This window comes from Dermacentor variabilis, chromosome 7, assembly GCF_050947875.1.
Source record: "Dermacentor variabilis isolate Ectoservices chromosome 7, ASM5094787v1, whole genome shotgun sequence".
In the NCBI taxonomy this organism is placed as follows: Eukaryota; Metazoa; Arthropoda; class Arachnida; order Ixodida; family Ixodidae; genus Dermacentor; species Dermacentor variabilis.
Genome location: NC_134574.1, coordinates 153,848,195 through 153,869,908, shown reverse-complemented (window position 1 = coordinate 153,869,908; position 21,714 = coordinate 153,848,195). Strand labels below are relative to the sequence as shown.

At 43.0% G+C, this 21,714-nt stretch overlaps 1 protein-coding gene across 1 annotated transcript in view; it reads left to right on the top strand.

Annotated features, from left to right (window-relative positions):
- LOC142588189 (hypoxia-inducible factor 1-alpha-like) overlaps positions 1-21,714 on the top strand; it is a 245,344-nt gene that overhangs the window by 120,672 nt on the left and 102,958 nt on the right. The window contains exons 2-5 of the mRNA XM_075699711.1: positions 3,061-3,257; positions 9,886-10,025; positions 14,841-15,035; positions 17,858-18,144. Coding sequence (XP_075555826.1) covers positions 3,061-3,257; positions 9,886-10,025; positions 14,841-15,035; positions 17,858-18,144 — 819 coding nt within the window. The remainder of the gene's footprint in view (positions 1-3,060; positions 3,258-9,885; positions 10,026-14,840; positions 15,036-17,857; positions 18,145-21,714) is intronic.

Genomic DNA, 21,714 nt, shown 5'->3' with positions numbered 1-21,714 from the left:
GTAGTGGTAACTGCAGAACAGTCTTTTAAATATAAAATGATAACTAGGTCGCCTTATACTGGGACATAACAGTTCGCTTAAGGAGGGATTAAGCAGTCACCTGTGCGGGTTATTTGATACTGAATAATTAGTGCGAAAATTAATAGCTACTTTCTGCTATTCTCCTGTAATGCAGGTGGAAATATTTAGACAGCATTTACAGATGCTTTTTCTTCTCTATCGAAAGTAAGCAACATGTTACCAAGATTGACCAATGTCACATTCTGAGCCAAATATTCTTGTTCTTTGCTTTGTGGTCAGTCCTGGCTATAGAATGAAAAATTTATTCCCTAGAAAGTTTTTTTTTTTTCACTCGTGCATCAAGCACATTCTTTCTATTGCTTAGTCTTCTTCCGCTACTACCACTTGGAACAGGTTTTCCTACAGTGATTGCCGCCTCCAGGAACAAAACACAATTGCCATTGCCTTTATTTGTGCTCTGCGCTTTGGGTTCAAAGTTGCCAGTGGTTGCTCATCTGTTTCAAAAGATTGCTTTGCCACGGGGCTTGCCCTGGAGGGGGTGGAGGGGGCTCCTGTTCGGACTTCTTTCGTGTCACAAGGGGTGGGGAGGAGGAGGAGGGCAACATTTAATTGGCCCCTGAGCATGTCTCCCCTAGCAGAGGGGAGCCAACTCGCAGAACCTGTTTTCGAAGCAACTCCTCCCGGCCACTGTTCCTCGCATTCTCACCCTAATCTCACCTCTGTGTCTGCGGTTGCCAGGGGGACGTCACTTTTATCTTTTTGTTTCCTGGCCTACCGTCTGTTCATTCTTGACTCACTGATTAAATTCACAGCTGAAAGAAAGAAAGAAAAAGAAGAACAAGGACACAACCACGGACGTGCCCAGAGAGCTTTATGTGTGTAACAAGTGAGGAGAAATTGTGAGGAAGTGCGTGCGTAGGAATTCTGGTGGCTCTGAGGGGCTGGTTTCTAATGAACCCGGCCTGTGAGATCTGCAACCTGGTTCTGCAGGCCGCTGGCACAGGGCAGCCCTAATCGCGCTTGTAATTTCTAAGGTGGTGTGACTTCTGTCGCTTTTTCACCAAGCTGCGGCACGATAAGCACGTGGCTTTGAATCACTGAAAGGTTGTTCTTTTCATGGGAGAGTGTAATAACAACAGAAGTGGCACGCTATAAAAAATGAGCTTTCTAACCCCTCCCACCTGCAAGGCTTCCTTGCCTGTTGCAGGAGACTAGTAATCTCGTGTCACGCAAGGCCTTGAGAAAATCTCAGGATAGATAGGGGCACTATCTCAGCATTGGTTCTGTAGTACCTCTGCTTGTATCTATTATTTAGGAATATCTCCTTCGTTCTTGTTCCTTTCTTTCTTTCTTTCTGTGCATGTGTGTGTATGTATGTTACAGCATTCTTTTTGTTTAAACATGTGCGGAGTCCAAACATACTTTCTGAACAATAATCTACAGATAGAAATCTGATGCCGTATTATACCTGTTGCTAGGTGTCCCGCAACATGAAGGCAGTTCACTTGGCACTGTGCGAGTTCTCAAACGAGCAGAATATGTCATTTGTCAAGTGTTTATCTAAGAAGTAAGGCTCTGCAAGGAGATATCTACAATCAGTGCGAAACAAAGTGGTACATTTCTAAGCGCACTCACATCACGTTTCGAGGCCTTTTGGAGAAAAATACGAGGGCGCACGCGTGTGAACAAGACGGTGCCTTTGTACGTTCGTGCTAGCCAATTGCATCACGCTGTTGCCATTTGTCACTGTCGGATTGCAGCGGCTTAAAGCGGCGTGCCTAAGATACCGAGCCAGCTGACTTCTTAGCAGTGCCCCCATTTGCCGTGTGCACTGCGACCAGAAGGAAAAAAGGCTCATTCCACTTTGCCGCAGTGTTAAACGAGATTGGGAGCCACTTTGATAACTCAATCCTTTACGCCCCAGTTGCTGGGAAAGCCACATGTGGTCTCCCCTCTCCAAGGCTCCCCGCCCCCTGCTGCTCTGGTTTTCTTTTGCAGCTAGTTCTTATCATCTAGCCATATGTGTGTGTGTGTGTGTGTGGAGGCTTAGTCTCTCGCAAGCACCCTTCCTATGGCAACCATTCGTTGAGGAACTGTGGGACATGTCGCGCAGTGCACTGTTCTCGTTTGTCAAACACCATGCTCGGTAATGCTTGGCTCATTTTGGCTACCTCAGATTCCTGTTTGATTTTGTGTTTCTCGAAGTTCACTCACTGCAAAGAACAGGACTATCTCATATGTTGCTCAACAAATCCAGGTGCTGACTTGTTGAATGCAAGTGGTCTGGGTAGTTTAGTGTATCACTATCGGATAGTGATACTTCCACTTTCCACTGTCATCATGTCCACTTTCATTAGGATCGTATCCATTTATTGGAACATCCACCATTCACCATTACTGAGTGATTTTGTAATTATGGCAAACTTAACTTCAGCATAGTTAAATTGTGCGGACGTATATAAGTGCTGATATGTTGTGTTTGCACTTGAGCATGCTTTGTCACTGCATGCGTATGTGTTTGTTGTGTAGATGCTTAATCTGCAGTGCAATGCTGTTAAAATTCTTTCAGCGAGACTTTAGTTTCATTGATATGCTTATTCAGGTTAGTCATTTGCGTGGTTTCAATTATGTGCTCTCCAGCTGAGGCCGTTAATTCACCACTTTCAACTGTACTTTCACTCTTGTATGATATGGCATCCAGAGTGACCCTTTATTGCACTGATGTCAGCCTGACACTTCTCCTGACCACCCTGTTCTGGTCACTATGTGCTGTCTTGTGTGTCCTCTAGAACAGCACATTCTGAAAAATAAGGCTTGCTTCTTTATGTCCTGATCCACTGACTCTTGCTAAATGGGCATACGGTGGATGCATTTACCTGGAAGTCAGACATTGGCCCTTGGAATTACTGTGCATATGAACGTCGAGCAATATTTACGAGCCTTAGTCCCTGAATACTTTACTGGCCTCATAATAATTTATGCTAATTTAATTTCAAGGGTGCAGTTGGTCTCACACTGTTTTCCTTTCGGTCTTTGCAGCAAAAATTCTGAAAAACGCAAAGAGAAATCACGGGACGCAGCGAGATGCCGGCGCAGTAAAGAGTCAGAGATCTTCACTGAGCTGTCACAACAGCTACCGCTTCCGGAGAATGTGGCCTGCCAGCTGGACAAAGCCTCGGTCATGCGTCTGGCCATCAGCTACTTGCGTCTACGTGAGATCCTTGAGCCAATAGCTGGTAAGTGCAGCCTCTACTGCCAGGTCATGTTGACATCAGCGCGACTAAGTGTCATTTTGTGAAGACATTTCTAGGGTTTGCTAAGTTGTTGCTTTGAATAAAAAGCACTGTTCTCCCTCATGAAGCCAACAGACAGTGAAGTCGAGGAAAGCATATCTGAAATTATTTTTTCTGTCTATATGAAATGAATAAATAATGAACAAAGGGGAGATGAAAGTAGACAAACCGCCCCACAACTTTCTTATTTTTCCGCATCCCATAGCGAGGGTCGTGACATTGGCAGCATTGATGCCACATGGTAGCATATGAGGGTTTATTGGTGAGCCGCTCCTAAGTTCCCGTGGCTTGCAGTTGAAAAGATGAACATTTGCCACATGTGCCAGGTACTCGTGTGGTGTGTAATTTGTGGCACTTTCACTACAGCTCAAGAACCAAATGTTGCGGTGCAATGTAAGCCCTCATGAGTATACAGGAAAGCCAAAGAAATTAAAGCTTTCTTTAGTATTCCTCTTGTACTATTGCTAAAATTATTAGCTTTTATAGTCAGTTGCAGTAGCAGTCTTATGCACTCTGTGCTGTCTTCTTTCCTCTGGATACATAATTTTGTCACTGTTGGGGTGGTCTCTCATCTTCATTTTTTTTCTGTCGATGTCGGAGGCTAAATTCACAGCATGGAAACTAAACAAGAACAGGAAGAACATAGTGAAGACAAGTGCTGGCTTCCAACTGAAATTCACTTCTCAAAATCAACATGTATGCACATATGTTTTGATTATAAACAGTCCATGTAATCATTATGCAACTCGAATCTTCAAAAAGGCCTGCTACTTCAAACCAAGCTAAAGGATTACTATGTGGGCATGCAGCCACCTATGCATTCCAAAGCAGTAGCACTGCCCACAGTGTATTGCGAGAAAGCCTTGTGCACAATAAAGGGACACTGAAGAGAAATGCTAAATCAACTTAAACTGATAAAACATTCCTCCAAAACTCTATCTTTGTTAATTTCCCGGTGACACGATGATTACTGAAAGAGAAAATGAAAGCCTAACTTCAGATTATGTAGTATCAAATTGAAAGCCCAGCAGCTCTAAACCAGTGTAACATCACAGCTTCAATGCATTTTCCCACAATTTGGTCATTTCGGCACAGTACATGTCCTTGAAGCTTGCCAAGTTCATTTTTTGGCTCCCTTTAAAATGTAACGTAGTCCATCTTTACTGGTAAAAAAAATTCGCTAAGGCCTGAGTAGCTGCCTTTAAAATCTATGACATCACAGTGAGCTAGTGCAAGAACTTCAAAGGGGTGCCACCTCCCTTTTCTTTTTTTTTTTCATTTTGAGTTCTTTCTAGCTTACTGATCCTTTTCTCCTGACAAGAGCGCCTTTTCTGATATTCAAGAAGCTGAATTCACTAATACAGCTGAAGCTGTTTTTCTCTTTAAGGCATGCCCTGTAAGGCATCTGCTAAGTGTGTGCGAAGGCGATTCAAGCCTTCTGCTGATGTCTAAGAAATGCCTTGGTCATGTAAAACTGCTACTGCTACCTAACACTGCCTCCTCTAACAGTTGCCAGTGAACCTGCCTCCTTTGAAGAGCCACGCTGGCATACAAACACCAAATGCTGCTCCCTTGTCGTCCGAGTATTTCCACATGCTTCTACTGTAAAAGAAGAATGCACGGTCCCTTTTAGTTGTTTTGTACGATATCAAGGGATTAGGGACAGCTGCACCTTTTAGTGGCAGCCATTTGGAAGCTGGGCATGATTGTGTTGTCAAAAGATTACCTCTGTGCTCAAGCTTATCTTTTGCTATCGGTGTCTTCTGCCGTAGGCGGAAAGTTTCATGTTGAGAAGGTTTAGCAGACTGGGAAGCCAGTGAAATGACTCAACTGGCAAATGTTTTTACTGTTGAAGTGTCAGTCCTGAAAAAAACTTATAATAAATTTGTACAGACATTTACATATAATTGCCACTATATTGTCAAGGATCGAGCTTTGGAGGCTTCATGAAATCTGGGCTAGGTGATTGGAATGAGAATTACCACTTTGCAGGATTTTATGCCGTATCCCATCTACATCTCAAAATTGTCTTACAGATATTCTTTAAACTTTTTAAGTACAGAATAGAGGCTATCCTTTTGAACTTGTTTTACTTCCGATAGGCTGGTAATAATGTTTCAAGTGCACTAAAACACCAGAAACTCGCACACATCTGTACAGTTTCAACACAACTGGTCAGTTATCCATGCAGCTGTAGGTACATAGCTGTGTATATCACTTTTTTGTCTCTCGACAATGCTAATTCAGCAAGCAGTTCTGCGATTGCATTGTGCACATTCCTGCATTCTCTGTTTTGTTATTTTCAAGAACCTTTGGTGTAGATTCGCTATTTATTCGTTCAGATTAAAAAAAAACATATCCTTGAACATCTTCCAAATAGCTGGGGTCTCGAATTTGGCAGCCTTGATGCCTTGAGGCAGCATAGTTGATACAGCACCGCATGCTTAGTGCAGAAGGTATGGGTTCCACTCCTACCTGAGGCTATTTGTAATTTTGTCCACTTTCACTTGCCCTTTCCTTGATATTTCTTAATTTGAATTAAACATAACTAGTTCCCCTACACTTTCTCTGGCCTCATTGTCTGTTTGTTTCATATGGCAATAACTACCAAAACACTGAATCCTTCAGATCCCCTCATCCTAGCTCACTACAAAAAAGAAAATAAGGTATTTTTTTCTCTGTTTCACTGGTGACCTTTGGAACATAAAAGATTGTGAAGTTTGATGAATGGAATGTATCACATCCAGAGACTGCAAGCCTTTTGATTGCTTTGCCGGCAGGTGTGATGCCGATAGGACCACTTGTATCACACAATTGTCGTCTTTCCCACTTCACAAAGTCAACAAGCCAGTAGACATTGCGCCACGCTCTGTTGACTTCTGGGGCGCCGTGCGAGGTGATTGTGGCAGCTTATCTTCCAACGCCTGGATTCTTGAGCAAACAGCACAAAACTGAAGGGTCTGGCTGGAAGTCAACCAACACTTGCGATCATAACGTACGTGCCCGGCTTTCGGCACAGTTACTGCATTATCTAACAGTGCAACTTATAGTTTGTTGAACCATAGCTTCCTTTATACTTCCATCAGTACAAAAATTGCAGGGTGCCAGTCATCGTGCCTAGTTCCAGCACTCACCCCCACTTGGCGACACCAACCCAGAATAGAGCAGAGAGTGTTATAATGCGGCACCCGCTAAAGCTGGCCTTTTTTGCTGTGTTGCTTCAGTAGCGTTACTCAATCTATGTGCCAGTAACACCTACCCGGTACGAACAAATGGTGTGTCACAAAAAAATGTGTGTGCAAGGAACAAACGAGCCTAACAGATCACTCTCATATATCCTAAGATGCGTCCTTGCACATTTACATATTGAAGTTGTATAACACACTAGTTGAACAAAAGTTTTACGTTAACTTTTAAAAGTACAATACACAAAAAATATACATTGCCGTTTATTTGCAGCTACAGCTTGTACACCTTCCACGACAGCGGCTTCCATGCAAACCTTTTGGCAATGTCCTTCTTGTCCGTTAAGTTTAGGGCAAAGTTAGTTTATAGAGGACGGATAAACTTAGTCAGGACCATCTCCAACAACTTACCATGATGATTGGGGCCTGAATACTTGAAGGCTTTATGCTGTCACAGCACTTGATACCATTTTTTGCCGTGGTCATGTAGCAAAAATTGCAATCTTGTGTGCATGATCAAATGGCACTGATCGAGTGCCAAGCTTTCTAGATGTGGTACGCAGTTTCCACTACATGTTGAGACGCAGCCACATAAATCTTGTGATGGTCCGTGAAGGTGCGCAAAATGAGAAAAGTGGCTGATTCAATTCTTTTGTAGCATGCGGTGCATAACGGTACAACCTCTTGACCATTGCAGTTCTTTACAAAAGTGACTCAATTTCTAAAGCAAACTAAGAGACTGCTCATTACAAAACACAGCAGCAAATTTGTTAGGACAAGCTCATCTGTACTTTTTCTTTGGAGGGCATGCCCATAGCCAACTTCACAGATGGAAGCACCTTTTTGCTTTACATACAGCAGCCGCTGCTTTCCACTCATGTTATGCGTTCAGCCACTGCTTTATTCAGGCAAACAGGCTTAATTTTGTCACACTTATTAGACTTCCAGATGTGCACAAATTACCTTTGCACGCTTTCTGCACGCCGGCCACTGCTTGCAGACACTTTGATATTGCCCCTAGAGAGGGCGCTGTTAGCCCAGACTAAAATGCAAGGTGGCCAGGCGAGGAGGTTGAACAGCACCACCGAAGTGATTGCATGGTCACAGAATGTATATAGGAGGATTACTGTTGTGATAGTTGTAGAGCTAATAACAAACACATATGCATGAATTGTGCTGCAGCCATTTTGCTAAAACGAATGTTTGCCAACTGCCTACACACTCCTCACTTTTCTCATTCTTGCTTTGTGAACTCTTCATTGTGTTCTTGTTTATAATAATAATAATAATAATAATAATAATAATAATAATAATAATAATAATAATAATAATAATAGTAGTAGTAGTAGTAGTAGTAGTAGTAGTAGTAGTAGTAGTAGTAGTAGTAGTAATTTTTCCTGTTCTTCAAAGGCAATACACATTCACAGCCACACCTAGGCATGCAATGCTCGTGGGTGGGCAGGCAGGCGGATCAGTGAGGCAGGAAGAGAAATACTACAGAAATATCTATGCATGTATGCAACAAATGCTTTGCAACAGAAAGAATTCTTTGTTACGTATCTTCTTTTTGGAGCACACTTAGTGAACATGTACATTAATACATGTCCTGACATTTGCAGAGTATTGATAAGGAGGTTTAAAGTGAAAGCTTATTTGCTACAAGTAAGAGGTTTAGGACCCACAGCTTTGCGTTGTGCATTTTCCCAAAGAAATGGACTACTGTGAAGTTGTTCAAAGGGCAGGTGGCATCGTGCTTTCTTCTCGAGTGTCATGATGTAGCTGGGCGCACAGTGACACAATCATCTCTAAGCTTGAGACAAAATCTACTCGGAAAATGCTAAAAATAACTAAACTGTTTCTGGGGCACTGTGCTCACCAGTGAATATGGTGAACAAGCTATTAAGCAGCATTAAAATACATAACCAGATCTTTTCTTTAGCGCCAAAATTTGTTATCTATTCTTTTTAATTCAAGGAAATGGCAAGAAACATAAGAAGCGTGCTTGCTTAGGTTGTGCCTTTTCTGTTCCGTTAACAAATTCTCAGACTGAGAATTATTGCTGCTGTATTGTGGAGACAAAAGGCACAGCTCTGGGTAATGTTGGCTACTCCCTTTATTTTAAGTATCCATTTTTTGTTCAAGTTTGGAGGGCCACCAACTAAGATAAAGAAAAAGAAAGAGAGAGAGAGATTAAGAAAACATTAGCAGATCTATACAGACTGTAAATGTGCTAATGCTGCTTTTAGTAAGAACAGCATAAGCTGAGGGCAAACACCTAAGGACCTGGAGGTACTCACCTTAAAGCTAGCATGCACGAAGAACAAAGGACACAGTTTGTTTACAAACAAGTTTACAAACAACCCGTGCCCTTCGTTCTTTCTGCATGCTAGCCTTAACATGAATAATCTCCAACTCGCCCAGCTTTCATTTATTCTGTGACCTGCAAGTAATTTTCAGACACAATCTTTAGCTAATGCTGGCGTCTTCGTAGAAATGAGCCGAGTCTGCAGAACTTGCATGAAGATCCACAGAAAGCCTGAGAATGCTCTTTGCCATCTACTACAGTGCTAGCCTGCTCAACTCAAGGTGTTTCTCATCTCATTTCTCATACACACATATTTCTCATCTGCCTCGGGTAACTGTTTGAAATCGCTTATGCGCACACACACACAAACAGCACGCACGTACATGTGTTGGTATTTAGACACATAAACACACCCTCTCTCTTTCTCTCTCTCTCTCTCTACAGCATATATATTACAACAACGGCTTGTGGATGTAAGGTTATGTCAAACTACGCATTATGCAGGCACCTTTGTGCCTCCAGTATATGTCGCACTATGTTTTAGTCGGGAGTGCAAGCCGTGCACCCCGGACCATTGGTCACAGAAACAAGTCACTTTGCTTATTTGGGGGCGAATGGGTTCGGGTTTGTGATGCCTCCAGAGTGATAATTATGCCATACTTTGCTTCAAAGATGTACAAGACTTAATTTTACGTAGAACCGCATACTTGTATATTCTTTTTTTTTTATACTTGGCTCACTATTTTTTGTTTGCAAGTACAAGCACAGAGAGAAGTCTTTCTAATGTTCGTAGTGTTGCCTGCTATGTATGAAATGGAGTGATACGGAGAAAATTTGAAATGGGGAGATAACTAACCAGCCATAAAAATACCAGTGTTTGGTGCTTTGCAATACAAAGCAAATTTTCAATATTGAATTAAAGTCGTCGGTGACATTAATTTATTTTTATTTACTCTTTCGTGCTTATTGCTTCTTTTTTTTTTAACTTTCCTGGTGGCTTTTGGAGGTATGCAGTTGTAGGTAAGCTATGATAAATAATGACAGTGTGGCTACTTATATATATATATATATATTTTTGTAGATGTGGCCGAATCAGCAGGCTGCAGCCCTTACGATTCATCAGTTCTGGAGGCCCTGGATGCTGTCCTGCTGGTTTTGTCGACCGATGGAGAGGTTGTCTACCTCTCGGACAATGTAGGACGCCACCTCGGTCTCAACCAGGTTAGTCTGATGCCCTTCCTTTGTCTGCTCGCATTTCTCTCTCACATACCTGTGATCTGGTGAAGTATTGTGGCACTCAGTCAAAGGTAAACATGTGGCAGAGGGGTTAAACCTAACAAGTTTGGCATGGGCTTACCATCAAATATTGCTGCAACGCGTGCTTGTTTGTGTGGCATCTTGGAATACTAATGAAGCGGATAAATCTGAGGATATCACAAGGTCGCATGTTTGTTCATGTGCCTTCTTATGCCCTTGTGTTCATGCGCTGAATTAGTGCTTCAAGATCCCATCAAAGTATTACTTTTGTATTTGGTCTCCATTTCGCAGTGCACTGGTTTGGCCACACTGGCATCCACCAATGCCTTGCTGCCAGTGGTCCTTAAGCTACATATAAGTGCAGGTAGCTTAGAGTTGAGTGTCAAGACATCGTAGGCTTTTTGCAGATGGTTTTAGCTGTCATTATTTTGGTGCATGATCTATAGGGCTTTTCGGGAAATTCTTTTGTTCTTGTTCAGTGTGAAAGTGGCAGATGAGGGAGTAGTTAGTACACCGTCGGCAAACCAAGCGCTTCCAATCATAGGTGCCGAGAGTGAGTTGAGCAAAGAATGGTGCTAGTTGTATGAATACTAGTGAGAGGTGCACTTTATCTTATGTATTGCATTGTCTAGGTACAGTAGGGTGTTTAATTGGTCTTTGTCTACGTAAATGCAGAAATCTTAACACTCCTGCCTGTATCTTTTCGCGGATGTGCAACGTTGCAGGCTGCCCATTCTTCCATGTGGTATTCTCATAGGTGTCTGCCGGGAACGTCTACAACAGAACAGTGAATCTAGGAAATGGAATGCACATAAAGAACTTGAAGACGCAGGACAACCTCGACATGGGGGGTGCAAAGCATTATGGCATTGATGTAGACCTGTGACGTTGTATCACATGTTCTCACCACTTGTGCACCCAAGTGATGTCCTTGTGGCCCGCTCCTGCGGTCATTCTGCACACATTTTTTTTTTTAACTCTCCGCATAACAGATAGCTTGAGCAACCTGCAACGTTAATCCTGTTTGAGATATCACACTTAGTTTGCTCTCCGCATAACAGATAGCTTGAGCAACCTGCAACGTTAATCCTGTTTGAGATATCACACTTGGTTTGCTCACACCCTATCTCTGGCACTCCATTGTGGCATTGCTTTGCTCGGATACGCAGTTATTTTCAGGTGGAAGGAACACGAGTAAGCTGCTATCAGCAGCCTGTGTTGCGTCCATGTTTGCTCTCAGACATGTTTGCATAGAAACCTTCTCCCCACTTCTGAGAAAGTCAGTCTGCCATGCATTTCCAGGAAGGGCAAGGGCCTTTCTCTGATATGCTCTGGCCCATGGGAGACCAATGGCCTCAATAGATAAGCCCTGGCCCGTTACAAACATTACAGAACTGCGAGATTGCCAACACCACCAGATTTACTTTCATTTTTTGAAAGCTGTCTGTCTTGTTTGGACATAAAAGAAGGCTAAATGGAAATGGAGAGGTAGATCCAACATCAGGATAGCTGGTACATTGAATTTTAGGATATCCGTCAACATCCCCTTGCAGAAAAAGAAAACTTAAATAAAAGATGTTTGTTTTAATTAGACAGTGGGGTTTCCCAAGTCTTTTACGTGTATGTTTCCCATTGAGCCGTTGTGATCACTGGTATGGGGTCCACCATGCTCAAACAGTTTGCGTGCAACTCGCTTTAGGCAGTAAGCCTGGCACAACTCATTAGCAGAGAAAATCTCATTTTGAAATTGAGTCTAGCTTTCTCTAGTCAAAAGCATCAGTGACAATATTGCTTGATGTCTAAGGTTTTGTGTTATTTGTAGGCATCAGCTGAAAGCTCATATTTATAATTGGGAATTGCACAGTGAACTCGCATTACCTTCAAACTGCGTATAGTCGTAAATCTATGTTCGAATTGTAACAATTTTTGATATTTCAAAGCCGCTTAAAACATCAGTGAGGGCACAACTGTGATGCAATGCCTGAATATACATGAATATCATACACCTAGAGCACATCTTAGGCTTTCATCTAATCTTTTGCGGTGGCGTAGTGGCTTTGGTGTTGCACTGCTAAGCCCGAGGGCGGGGGAACAATCCTGGCCGTGGTGGCTGCATTTCGATGGGGCAACACGCTAGAACACCTATGTGCCATGTATTGCGTGCATGTTAAATGACCCCTGGTTATCAGAATTAATTCGGAGTCCCCCACTTTGGCATGTGTCATAATCATATCGTGCTTTTGACATGTAAGGCACCAGAATTAAGAAGCCAAATAAAGTCAGGTTACATTCTGCATCAAAAGTTAACGGTGCAAGATCTTGTGCCAAGCTGGATATTTGAACAGATTGGTCACGAAGCCTGGAATTTGAGTCGGCAGCCTCGACTAGCATGTGCGCCGCACTCAGTGAGTACTGTACTTTCATTGGCTCCAGGAAAAGAATGAGCAGGAATACAGCTTTTGCATGAAAGTTATGCCCCGTAATCTTTTTATGCTGTCTGTACTTGCATATCAAGCTGTGAAAAATTTTTGTGAATTGGGAAGGCAACAAAAAATTTAGTTACATTGAAAAAAAGAAAGATACACTGAAATCATCAGAACATAACTAAAGTTATTAAATTTACTGGAATTTTGGATTGTTATGTACAATTTACTGCAAATGCACCATTTATTTAATAAAAAACGTTTGAGCAAAGACGGCATTGTCTAGAATTTTTCTTAGCACTAATTTGACAATGTTTTGTGTTACTTTCTGGCCAAGTCTAATGTTGCAAGCCTTGATGCAATGTTGACTGCTTGCTGCAGGTTGCTCACTATGTGAAACAGTGTTTAGTGATAGCCTTGTAGGTACAAGTGCCATGAACACACCTGTGATGCACTGAATATTTCTATTACAGAATGTCATGCAAATGCGCTTTTTGGTGATCCAAAAGATTCTGCGAAGGTATGGGCTAGGGTTCACATGTGGACAAATGTAGGTCTTGCATTTATCCTTCGTGTGAAGTTGTGTGAAATTAGCCTTGTTGATGCAACATGAAATATGGCACAGTTGGTAGTATAAGTGCATCATCTTCAACAGCTTGTTGAAAAAAGTGCACTTATAGCGACTTCTGGGCCGGTATTTTGTAGTGATGCCTTTTCCAATTCTATGCGCTTTCACGCTTTTCGCGCTTGGCCAGTGGTCAGAGCGGTGGTCTGCCCACATTATCAACGGGATTGGACAGCTGTGTGTGGTGGATGATAAGAATAGCATAGAATAAGGCATAAGGCATCGCTACAAAATAGCGGCCTGGGGCTGCATTTTGTGACAGTCTATTCCATCTTCCATTCATTGTGCCCTTTATCACTGCCTCTGATGCCACCATGCTGCTGTTGTTACTAGGGCTAGCAACTTGCTGTGACTGATAAGAAGAATAAAAGATGAAATAGGTTGTTACAAAATACAGCCCTTGGTGCTCTTGCAAAGCAGCACAGTTGCACACTATTTGCTTCAAACCTAATGGCTGCCTATGACTACTAGTAATAGCAGATTATTCATCTGCACGCTTTCATCAACATTTTGTCAATCATGTAGTGTATTACTTCTTTTTTTTTATTACAAGGTGTAAAAGTGTGTGTGAAACCAAGATAATCATTGTGTGCCTGAATAGTTATACATACAGTATATTGGTATATAGTGAAGTCGGCACTCCATGCATATTTGCATTCAGCAGTAACACACCACTGGCACATCTTATCAGACAAGTTTAGCAGTAATTTTTGTCAGTAATTTTTGTCTACGTTAACCATTGCAGAGCATTTATCAACTGTGTTGCAGACATATGTGCTTCATAAGTTTGTATATGAAAGTTTGCAGATGATATAAATAATAATTGAAAAAAAGAAGGCAGAATCTATCTGGTACTGACACCTGCAGTTTGGCATTTGCATGCAGAAGTGCAGAGTGAACTGTTAATGTGCAGGCTGTGAACATACCCACAAACATTCTAAAAGGAATTTAGTTCTCTTGTAGTTTTATATTCTGAAAACTTTAGTGACCAATACTGCATTGCTTGCTATGGGCAAAGTGGTCCTTTGGCATGTTGATGCCTTGAGGTTGCATTTTGTAACAACCCTTCTTGCTTTGGTTCTATTGTTTCCTTATAATTGGTTGTGCTGAATGAGCAGCAGTAACTGCAGCACAGTGGTGTGTTAGCTCATGCTGAAGAGCAAGATGAATGAATAAAATATTGTGAAATAACATATTTAAAGTCATGCTGCCTGTGTTATTGAACTCCCATACATTGGTGCCTTCTGCCACATATTAAAGTCAGCGATTGCATAAAATTCCCACGTAAATTCCGTTTGGTAGCAGTGTTTTTTTGTTGAGTGCCTGTGATTCTCTTAAGCTTTGCAAGTTCGGTAGTGCGGCTACCAAGCACACCTCTAAAGTGTACAAAAGCCTCTTTTGAGAGGTATGCTGGACGTGAACACTTGTATGGGGCTTTATTTGTGCATCACTATTTACTTTTTAATTTTTTTCATTTGCAAATGCAACAGTAAATCTTTCAGTGCTTAACAATGCCCTAGCCTCACACAGTCTGTGGTATCATCTTTCACTGCTGTGTCTCCTTCCAGCATACCAAGCCTCTGCTGTCCACGGAAGCGACCGTATCTGCTATTCTAGAACTGTTGGGTGCCAATATTGTTTAGGCATACTGTTGTTCCCTTTAAAGCATGTTGTTCCTTCATGTTGTTCTGCATGTTAAGTATGTTGTTTCTGTGCCCGCTGCGCTGCCAGGTGGACTTGATGGGTCAGAGCGTCTTCGACTTTTGCCATCCCTGCGACCATGACGAACTGAAGGATGCCCTGCTGTCCAAACCCGAGGGCTTGCACGATGTGTCCCCCCAGCCTTGCCATTTCCTCATGCGCCTGCGCTGCACGCTGGGCAGCAAAGGCCGCGGGGTCAGCGTCAAGTCGGCCTCTTCATACAAGGTGAAAGAGAAGGGACGCTTGATGCGTGCTTCACGCACTTTTATGGAACAGGCGAACGTGCATACCCGTGCTTGCACACTTCAGGCTAATGGCTGCTGGATATTTGGATTCAGTTCAGTTCAATGCTTTACTTTTCTTTCTGTGAAAAAAAAGGCAACAGCCACAAGAAGCTACCGCAGCGAGTAGCTCGATGTCCCTGCTGAATGATAGCATCGGATGGTTGGCAGAACAAGAGTTGAATACCCGCTAAAGATGTTACATGGATGATTCGAAACATTTAGAACACAAAACTGGGAAGGCAACCTTTGTGCCTAACAAGCAATTATACCAAACTGAAACTCCTTCTACACAAATACATAAATTGAAAATGTAATACATTAAAATATGTATCAGAGGTTGATGAATATCTACATGCAATAGTCCCTCTCACTTGATTCTATGCTTTTTCGTGCGACTAACTAATCTAACTGTATGATAATCTCATTAAAACCAGCAGTTTCTTCCTCATAGAATTATTGACACCTAAAATAATGACACTTAGCAGGTGTGACAGTTGTGAAACACTTATGAAATATATTAATTTGACACTAAAGTTGATCTCAAAATGCCAGACCTGACATTATTGCCATTATGGTGATGTTACAATGCAGAGAAAAATTTGCTGACATTGCGTAGGAATAGGACATTCCTAGGATGGCAATGATGGCGTTCTACATGATGGCATTCCACCGGCAAAAGCATTTGTGTGCTTTGTGGACTCACTCCACCCTGTGCGGCAGCAGTAAATTGCCCCAAAAGGGGGCTTCACGACAGAATATGACTGCGTGGCAATAGACCCCTCGCAGGTTCGAGCACCGAGCCAAAAGGCCTGGCCAGCTCTTGCCGTACAAATAGAGCTCTCTCCCAGGAACACAAGACGTCCAGGACAGTTATGTATTTATTGCCTAGAACACTATGCCATAAAATACAACACTGCACTTAAACGCACGGAGTACTATCGGCATCCACTGCCCCCGATGGTGGAGGAAGACAGGTGATGCTTTGTGTTGAACAGTGGTTCACACAAACGAGCCAAGGTGTGTTTGCAGACACTACCTAGCGCTTTCCACCACCAATTCTGGTCAGCAACGATTCGGACAAACAGAATGTGACTCACCGGGCACCTGCGACTACCACAAGGGCAGAATGCAGAGCCACTGAGCAAGCCACGCTGACGCAAGATTGCAAAGCATGGGAATGTCCCAGGGACACAAAGAGGTGGTCGCCCACGTACCTTGTCGCTTGCCTCTCGTGGCCGATGCTTGTCCTTCCCACTGCTCAACTGCAGAAGTTAACTATACTTAAACTATACATTACGACCATGCTTCTCTGTCGGGGCATCTTCCCTACGTCATGCTCCACGACCCACTTGGAGGGCCGCATAGCATGACACCTTGGGACGTGACCGCAACACCCGGGAAAACAGAACGGGGCCAAAAAACTGGAATTTTGGGGCTTGCCTCGCACTGGTGACTGAGCCCAAAGCCGGAGGCACAGCAACGACTTCACTCAGCGAACTGATTGAACTCCCACATATTCTACTTTTGCTCACATTAAATGTCTCAAATTGGCCAAGATATTAATGTATAGCCCACAATACTCGACAGCCACTAGTCCTGCTGTGCTTCGGCAGATAACAAAATTATACAGATAAAGCACACATGTTGGAATGTATCTGAAGTGAAGCAGGTAATTAAATGCATGACAACTAACAGCAGTGATGTGTACAATTTGTTTGCTTTCATACCATGCAACAAGAAATATCATGTAATGTTTATCCACCATAAAAGTGACAGCTTGATTCTCACACAATTTTTACGTTTATGCACTACACCGCTCCCAAGCTATGCCGAAATGGAGGCACCAAATCAGGTGGGTGCACAGCGTGAGATATCTACGCAGCAATGTTACAAAAACAAAGGCAATCAATGAGGCTTGTCAAAGGATGAATGACGATGACAAGCGTACTTGTGCACAGCGGCTGATAAACCATTTTGGAGGATTGACCAAGAATGGGCATACACCCTGTGGCACATCATCAAAGGATAAATCAAGGAAAATCAAGTAAATCAAAAGATCTGTTGAATACAATGCGTCATTCCATTAACAGGTCACTGTGCTTTAAGGATACTGTGAGCCGACGTTATATGTTCAGGCTTTACGCAGGAATTTATATTTTTGTTATGCAGGAAAGAGCTGCGCTTGCTCAACCTAATTTGTCAATCAGCATACAAGGGTTATATAAGCCCTTGTGCTAGTACTTCCATGCGGTGCTCATATAACCTTTGTATATATATCCACAAACAAATCTGTTGAGATACTGATTGCCACAGCAGCAGCAGCAGCAGCCACACCAAGAACCTAGGATGGTAGCCGAAGAAAACTTTGCTTTAAAAATTTGGAAGGTGGTGCAACCTCTTGATGTCGATTCAAGACAACGTCTTCCTCGGTGAGTTGGGAGTGAGAATGGGGCAGAGACACTGGTGCACGGCACTCTATTGCATCACCCTCTGCATGACTGGAGTAGGAGCACTGTCGGGCTGCCTGAATTTTCTTGTACTGCACTATCTTCAGGATTGGCCCAAATTTTACACTGTAGGTACCCACGGGAACAAACCACATCACTGCACAGACCTACGGGAACTCACTAAGAAAGCCATCGTTTTTAAAGAACAATCGTTCAGCGCTTTCAGCTGGGCCAGGTAACGATGTGGCAGCTTTGTGCATCGTGGTTTGGAATCCTTGTACCTTTGCTGATGGCGAACTGCTCCCTCTCTTTGCAGTTGATGCAGTGTGTGGGCACGCGTGTTCTGCGTGATGTGGTCCCCAAGCCTTCTCCCGACGAAGAGCTGCTGTCGCCGGCGGTGATGACCAAGGAAGAAGACGACACGCCCGTGTCGTCACCCATGCCGCACCTGCCGATCCGCGTCATCATCCACGAGCGGAGGCATTTCCTGGTGTGTGTGGCTCAGCCCATCCCGCACCCGTCCAACATCGAGGCGCCCCTGGGCTCACACACATTCCTCAGCCGGCACAACCCGGGCATGTGCTTCACGCATGTCGATGAAAGGTGCGTCGTTGCTCTCTGTTCAACAGCTGCTGTAAATTAGGAGGTGGCTGTAAGGCTGTAATTAGGAGGAAGTTGAATATTACCAAAGGGGGCTGACAGTCAGCGAACCTAAGGAAAGCACTTCGCAATGAAGTGCTTTTAAAGGCCAACTGCAACGAAATTTCACTTTGGCAAAATTGCTTATTGATAAGTACATAGTTGTAATAAAGCAGACACGCCTTCATGCTCTCGGTGGCACCTTGGAGCAGAAGACGATGACAACCTATGCGTTGGTTGTGAGAGAGCTCGTGCTGTTTGCTGACACCGCAGTGCTCTTCACCTATTATTGCCATCGTAACTAAACCTAATTATGTTTGGTTGAGGTGAAATATACTAGTATTTAAGCAATCTTGGCAAAGCCACAGGGCTGGTAATTGTCAAATTTACTTATTGGCAGCTTTTAAATATTGCCTAAGCATACGATGCATGTTCCAAGTGGTTAACGGATGTGATTTAAGTTTAAGTATGTTGGCTTCGAGATTCAGTTTCGGCATCAGGAAGGTCTACTTTTGCTAGCTTTGCATGACGCATCTGCTCGTATTTGAAATGTCAAATTTTGCATAGAGGTTGTTCCATATCTGCACTTTTTGATGCTATGCTTTCTACGTGGTCTGAATCTTTAGTTGCAGGAGAAACAGTTTACTCCATTTTATACACTGCAGGTGACGCTGCGAAAGCTATGCAAGTGGTTAAATCACAGAAATGCATCACTCTGCGCATTGTGCTGTGTACTGGCCTTTGGTCTGTAACATCTTCCACAGGCTAACTTCTTCATATATCAGAACTATAATGTAATGTGCTATGGCAGTTGGAAGGAGTTAAGGTGTCAAATCGCATAATACAGTCAACTTTCATTCATTTGACCTTGCGGGACAACAAAATTTCCTCGAATTATGAATAAGGTCAAATTAATAAACGACGGCAAAATGAATCAATTCAAACCCTTTTTTTTTATTCCTTGAAGTAGTCTGTCGTCGTTTTCAATCCAGCATTATATACTAAATACAGACTTCAATAGAGTATTACAATAACTATAAATAAAAACACGGAGAAGGCGGGAGATGGAAATTCAAGACACTGAGCAAAACGAAAGCAAGGTTAAAAATAACTATACATGTCGTTGTTGGCCAATGGCCCCACAAACCTCAACACACGTCAGCGCTGACAAAATTTCCAAGAGACATTGCCCAGGACACAGTGCAAATAGTCATCATCACTGCAGGACAGGTTGCTGCCATCACTATCATCACCTAGTGAAGCAGGAGACAGTAAATTGTATTGCTGTCTGCCGAATTTCATGTGTATTTAAGCTTTTAGTAACCCCTGCGCACATGAGGGGACGCATGTGGGATTTTAATTAACCGGTGCAGCATGCCATCACGTTCGAACTAAGCAAGTTTTCCTTACATATTAATGCACGGTTTCTCACCGGGACTTGCCAGTGCATTTAAATTGACAAGAAGTCGAATTAATCGAGTCAACTGTATTCAAAACTTTGAGAAGCCTTGAGGTTCCAGCAGGCACTGCACTGTATTTTGATTGCGAATACAGGGCGGCACGTTATGGAAGCTGTGCATTGAGTGTGGTTGTACACACGTGCCATTCCGCTTGTTGTTCCATTGTTAGATCCAGATCTGCAATGTGAAAATTTTTTCACATGACTACAATGTGCAATGAAGCCAACCTTCCACCAAATTACAATTTCATGCGCCATTTCTAGTCATGTACAAAAATGCCGCATAGTTTCACACTCACTCGAGGTTGCGTAAAAAGAGCCCACCCAATTTCACATAGTAAATTTTTTAGAACTCTGCATATCTGCTTTTATGGTCACGGGCATTGCTTGGGCGATCCCTGAACCCCGCTGTACTTGCACAAGTGCCGTGCCCGTCAAATATGAAGGGAACATGCAAGTGTTGTGTTCCCTTGATGGGTTTCTGCTGGACGTACACTGTTGGCCACTTTTGTTCATAGGACAGACAAAACAATCTGCCAAACTATTTAGTCTGTTTCAAGTGCACCGCTTCATCTGGAGATGTACACAGAAACCTGGAAATGTGCGCTGCCAGAGTCCCCCACTACGGCGTGCCTCATAATCAAACCGTGGTTTTGGCTCATAAAACCCCCGAATTTCAATTAAATTTTCAGAACTGTTACCTGCGGACCTAATAATGAAATCCACTTTAGCCTTCATCATAAGATATGACCGATTACTGGTTTCAAACCACGGAACCTAGCATTGTGTGGTCACACTGACTGAGTGAACGAAGCCTGTTTTCTCTCAAAATGTTACAGTCGTCATGCTGACAAAACCAAGTGCACAACCTTAGTTCGTGCACTTGGTTTTGCTCTAACTCCATGCCTTTCTTGGACAAACCTGTGAAAGTAATTTCTTCTCCCTTGTACAATTGCCGCCTGGAACACTTTGCCGTAACATTGTCTTATATTGTTATTTTTCATTATGTTGAGGAAGTTCTGGGCAATAGCGATTTAGCTTGTTTATAAAATGTATAGCCTTTTTATAATGTACCAGTTTACCAGAAATGTGTACAGCAACAGCAGCGCTGGTAACGCCAGCTGGTGGTGCGGAGTTTAAACAGATGACACAAAGCTATTATTGTAGTGTCCCACCATATTCTGCTTAGCTCATGGTTTAAATTAGCGACTGTGACATGATGGTTAAACGTACAGCGTTCTAAAAAAATAGCATTCTTCTACGAGAAACCCCACATAACACAAGAACGTGTCTAACGTGTTGTGGTTAGACAAAATGTCCCAAGGTGCCGCTTCCAGTGTTGCTGCTGTCGTCCACGTCTTCGGTAACCGGGTGCTCCGTAAAAGTTAAAGCGTACACGGACAAGGTAAAACTTTATTTCCGCAAAGCACCAGTAACATGTCTTTCAGTGCTGTGGCACAGCTGGTGAGGGCAGGTTCACCCATCCCAGTGCATTGAAGGCGGCAGCACTTTGAAGTCAATGAAAATTGTTTCGCATATCTTGTGAGCATAGGATATATATTGTGTGTAGGCGGAGATTTGGGAATAAGTGAATTAACTCGCGTCTGCCATGGTAGCTCAGTTGCTATGGCATTGTGACGCTGAGCACAATGTCGCACGTTTGCTTCCGGTGCCGCATTCTGATGGGGATGAAATGCAAGGACAACTGTGTACCGTGCGTTGAATGCACATTAAAAAACTCCATTTTAGAAGAACTTGCTGTTGGGTTACTGGTAGCTCATTCTGGTAAAACAAAACTGAGTGCAATAACACACCCACATACACGTGTATGCGGTTGTGCTTTTTGCGCTCTAATTTGTTTTAAAGAACCTCAGGTGGTCAGAATTTTTCTGTAGTCCCCCACTAGGGCATGCTTCACAATCAGATTGTGGTTTGGCACGTTAAACCGCCAAACTTAAGTGAATTTTCGATTGGCCCTCATTTCTTTTGTCGGAGGCTGTTGTGCCACACTCACACTTCCCTTGTGCTTTCTTTTCTGCCCGCTTTATGTTACGAGTTCAGCTGTGGCAAGACGA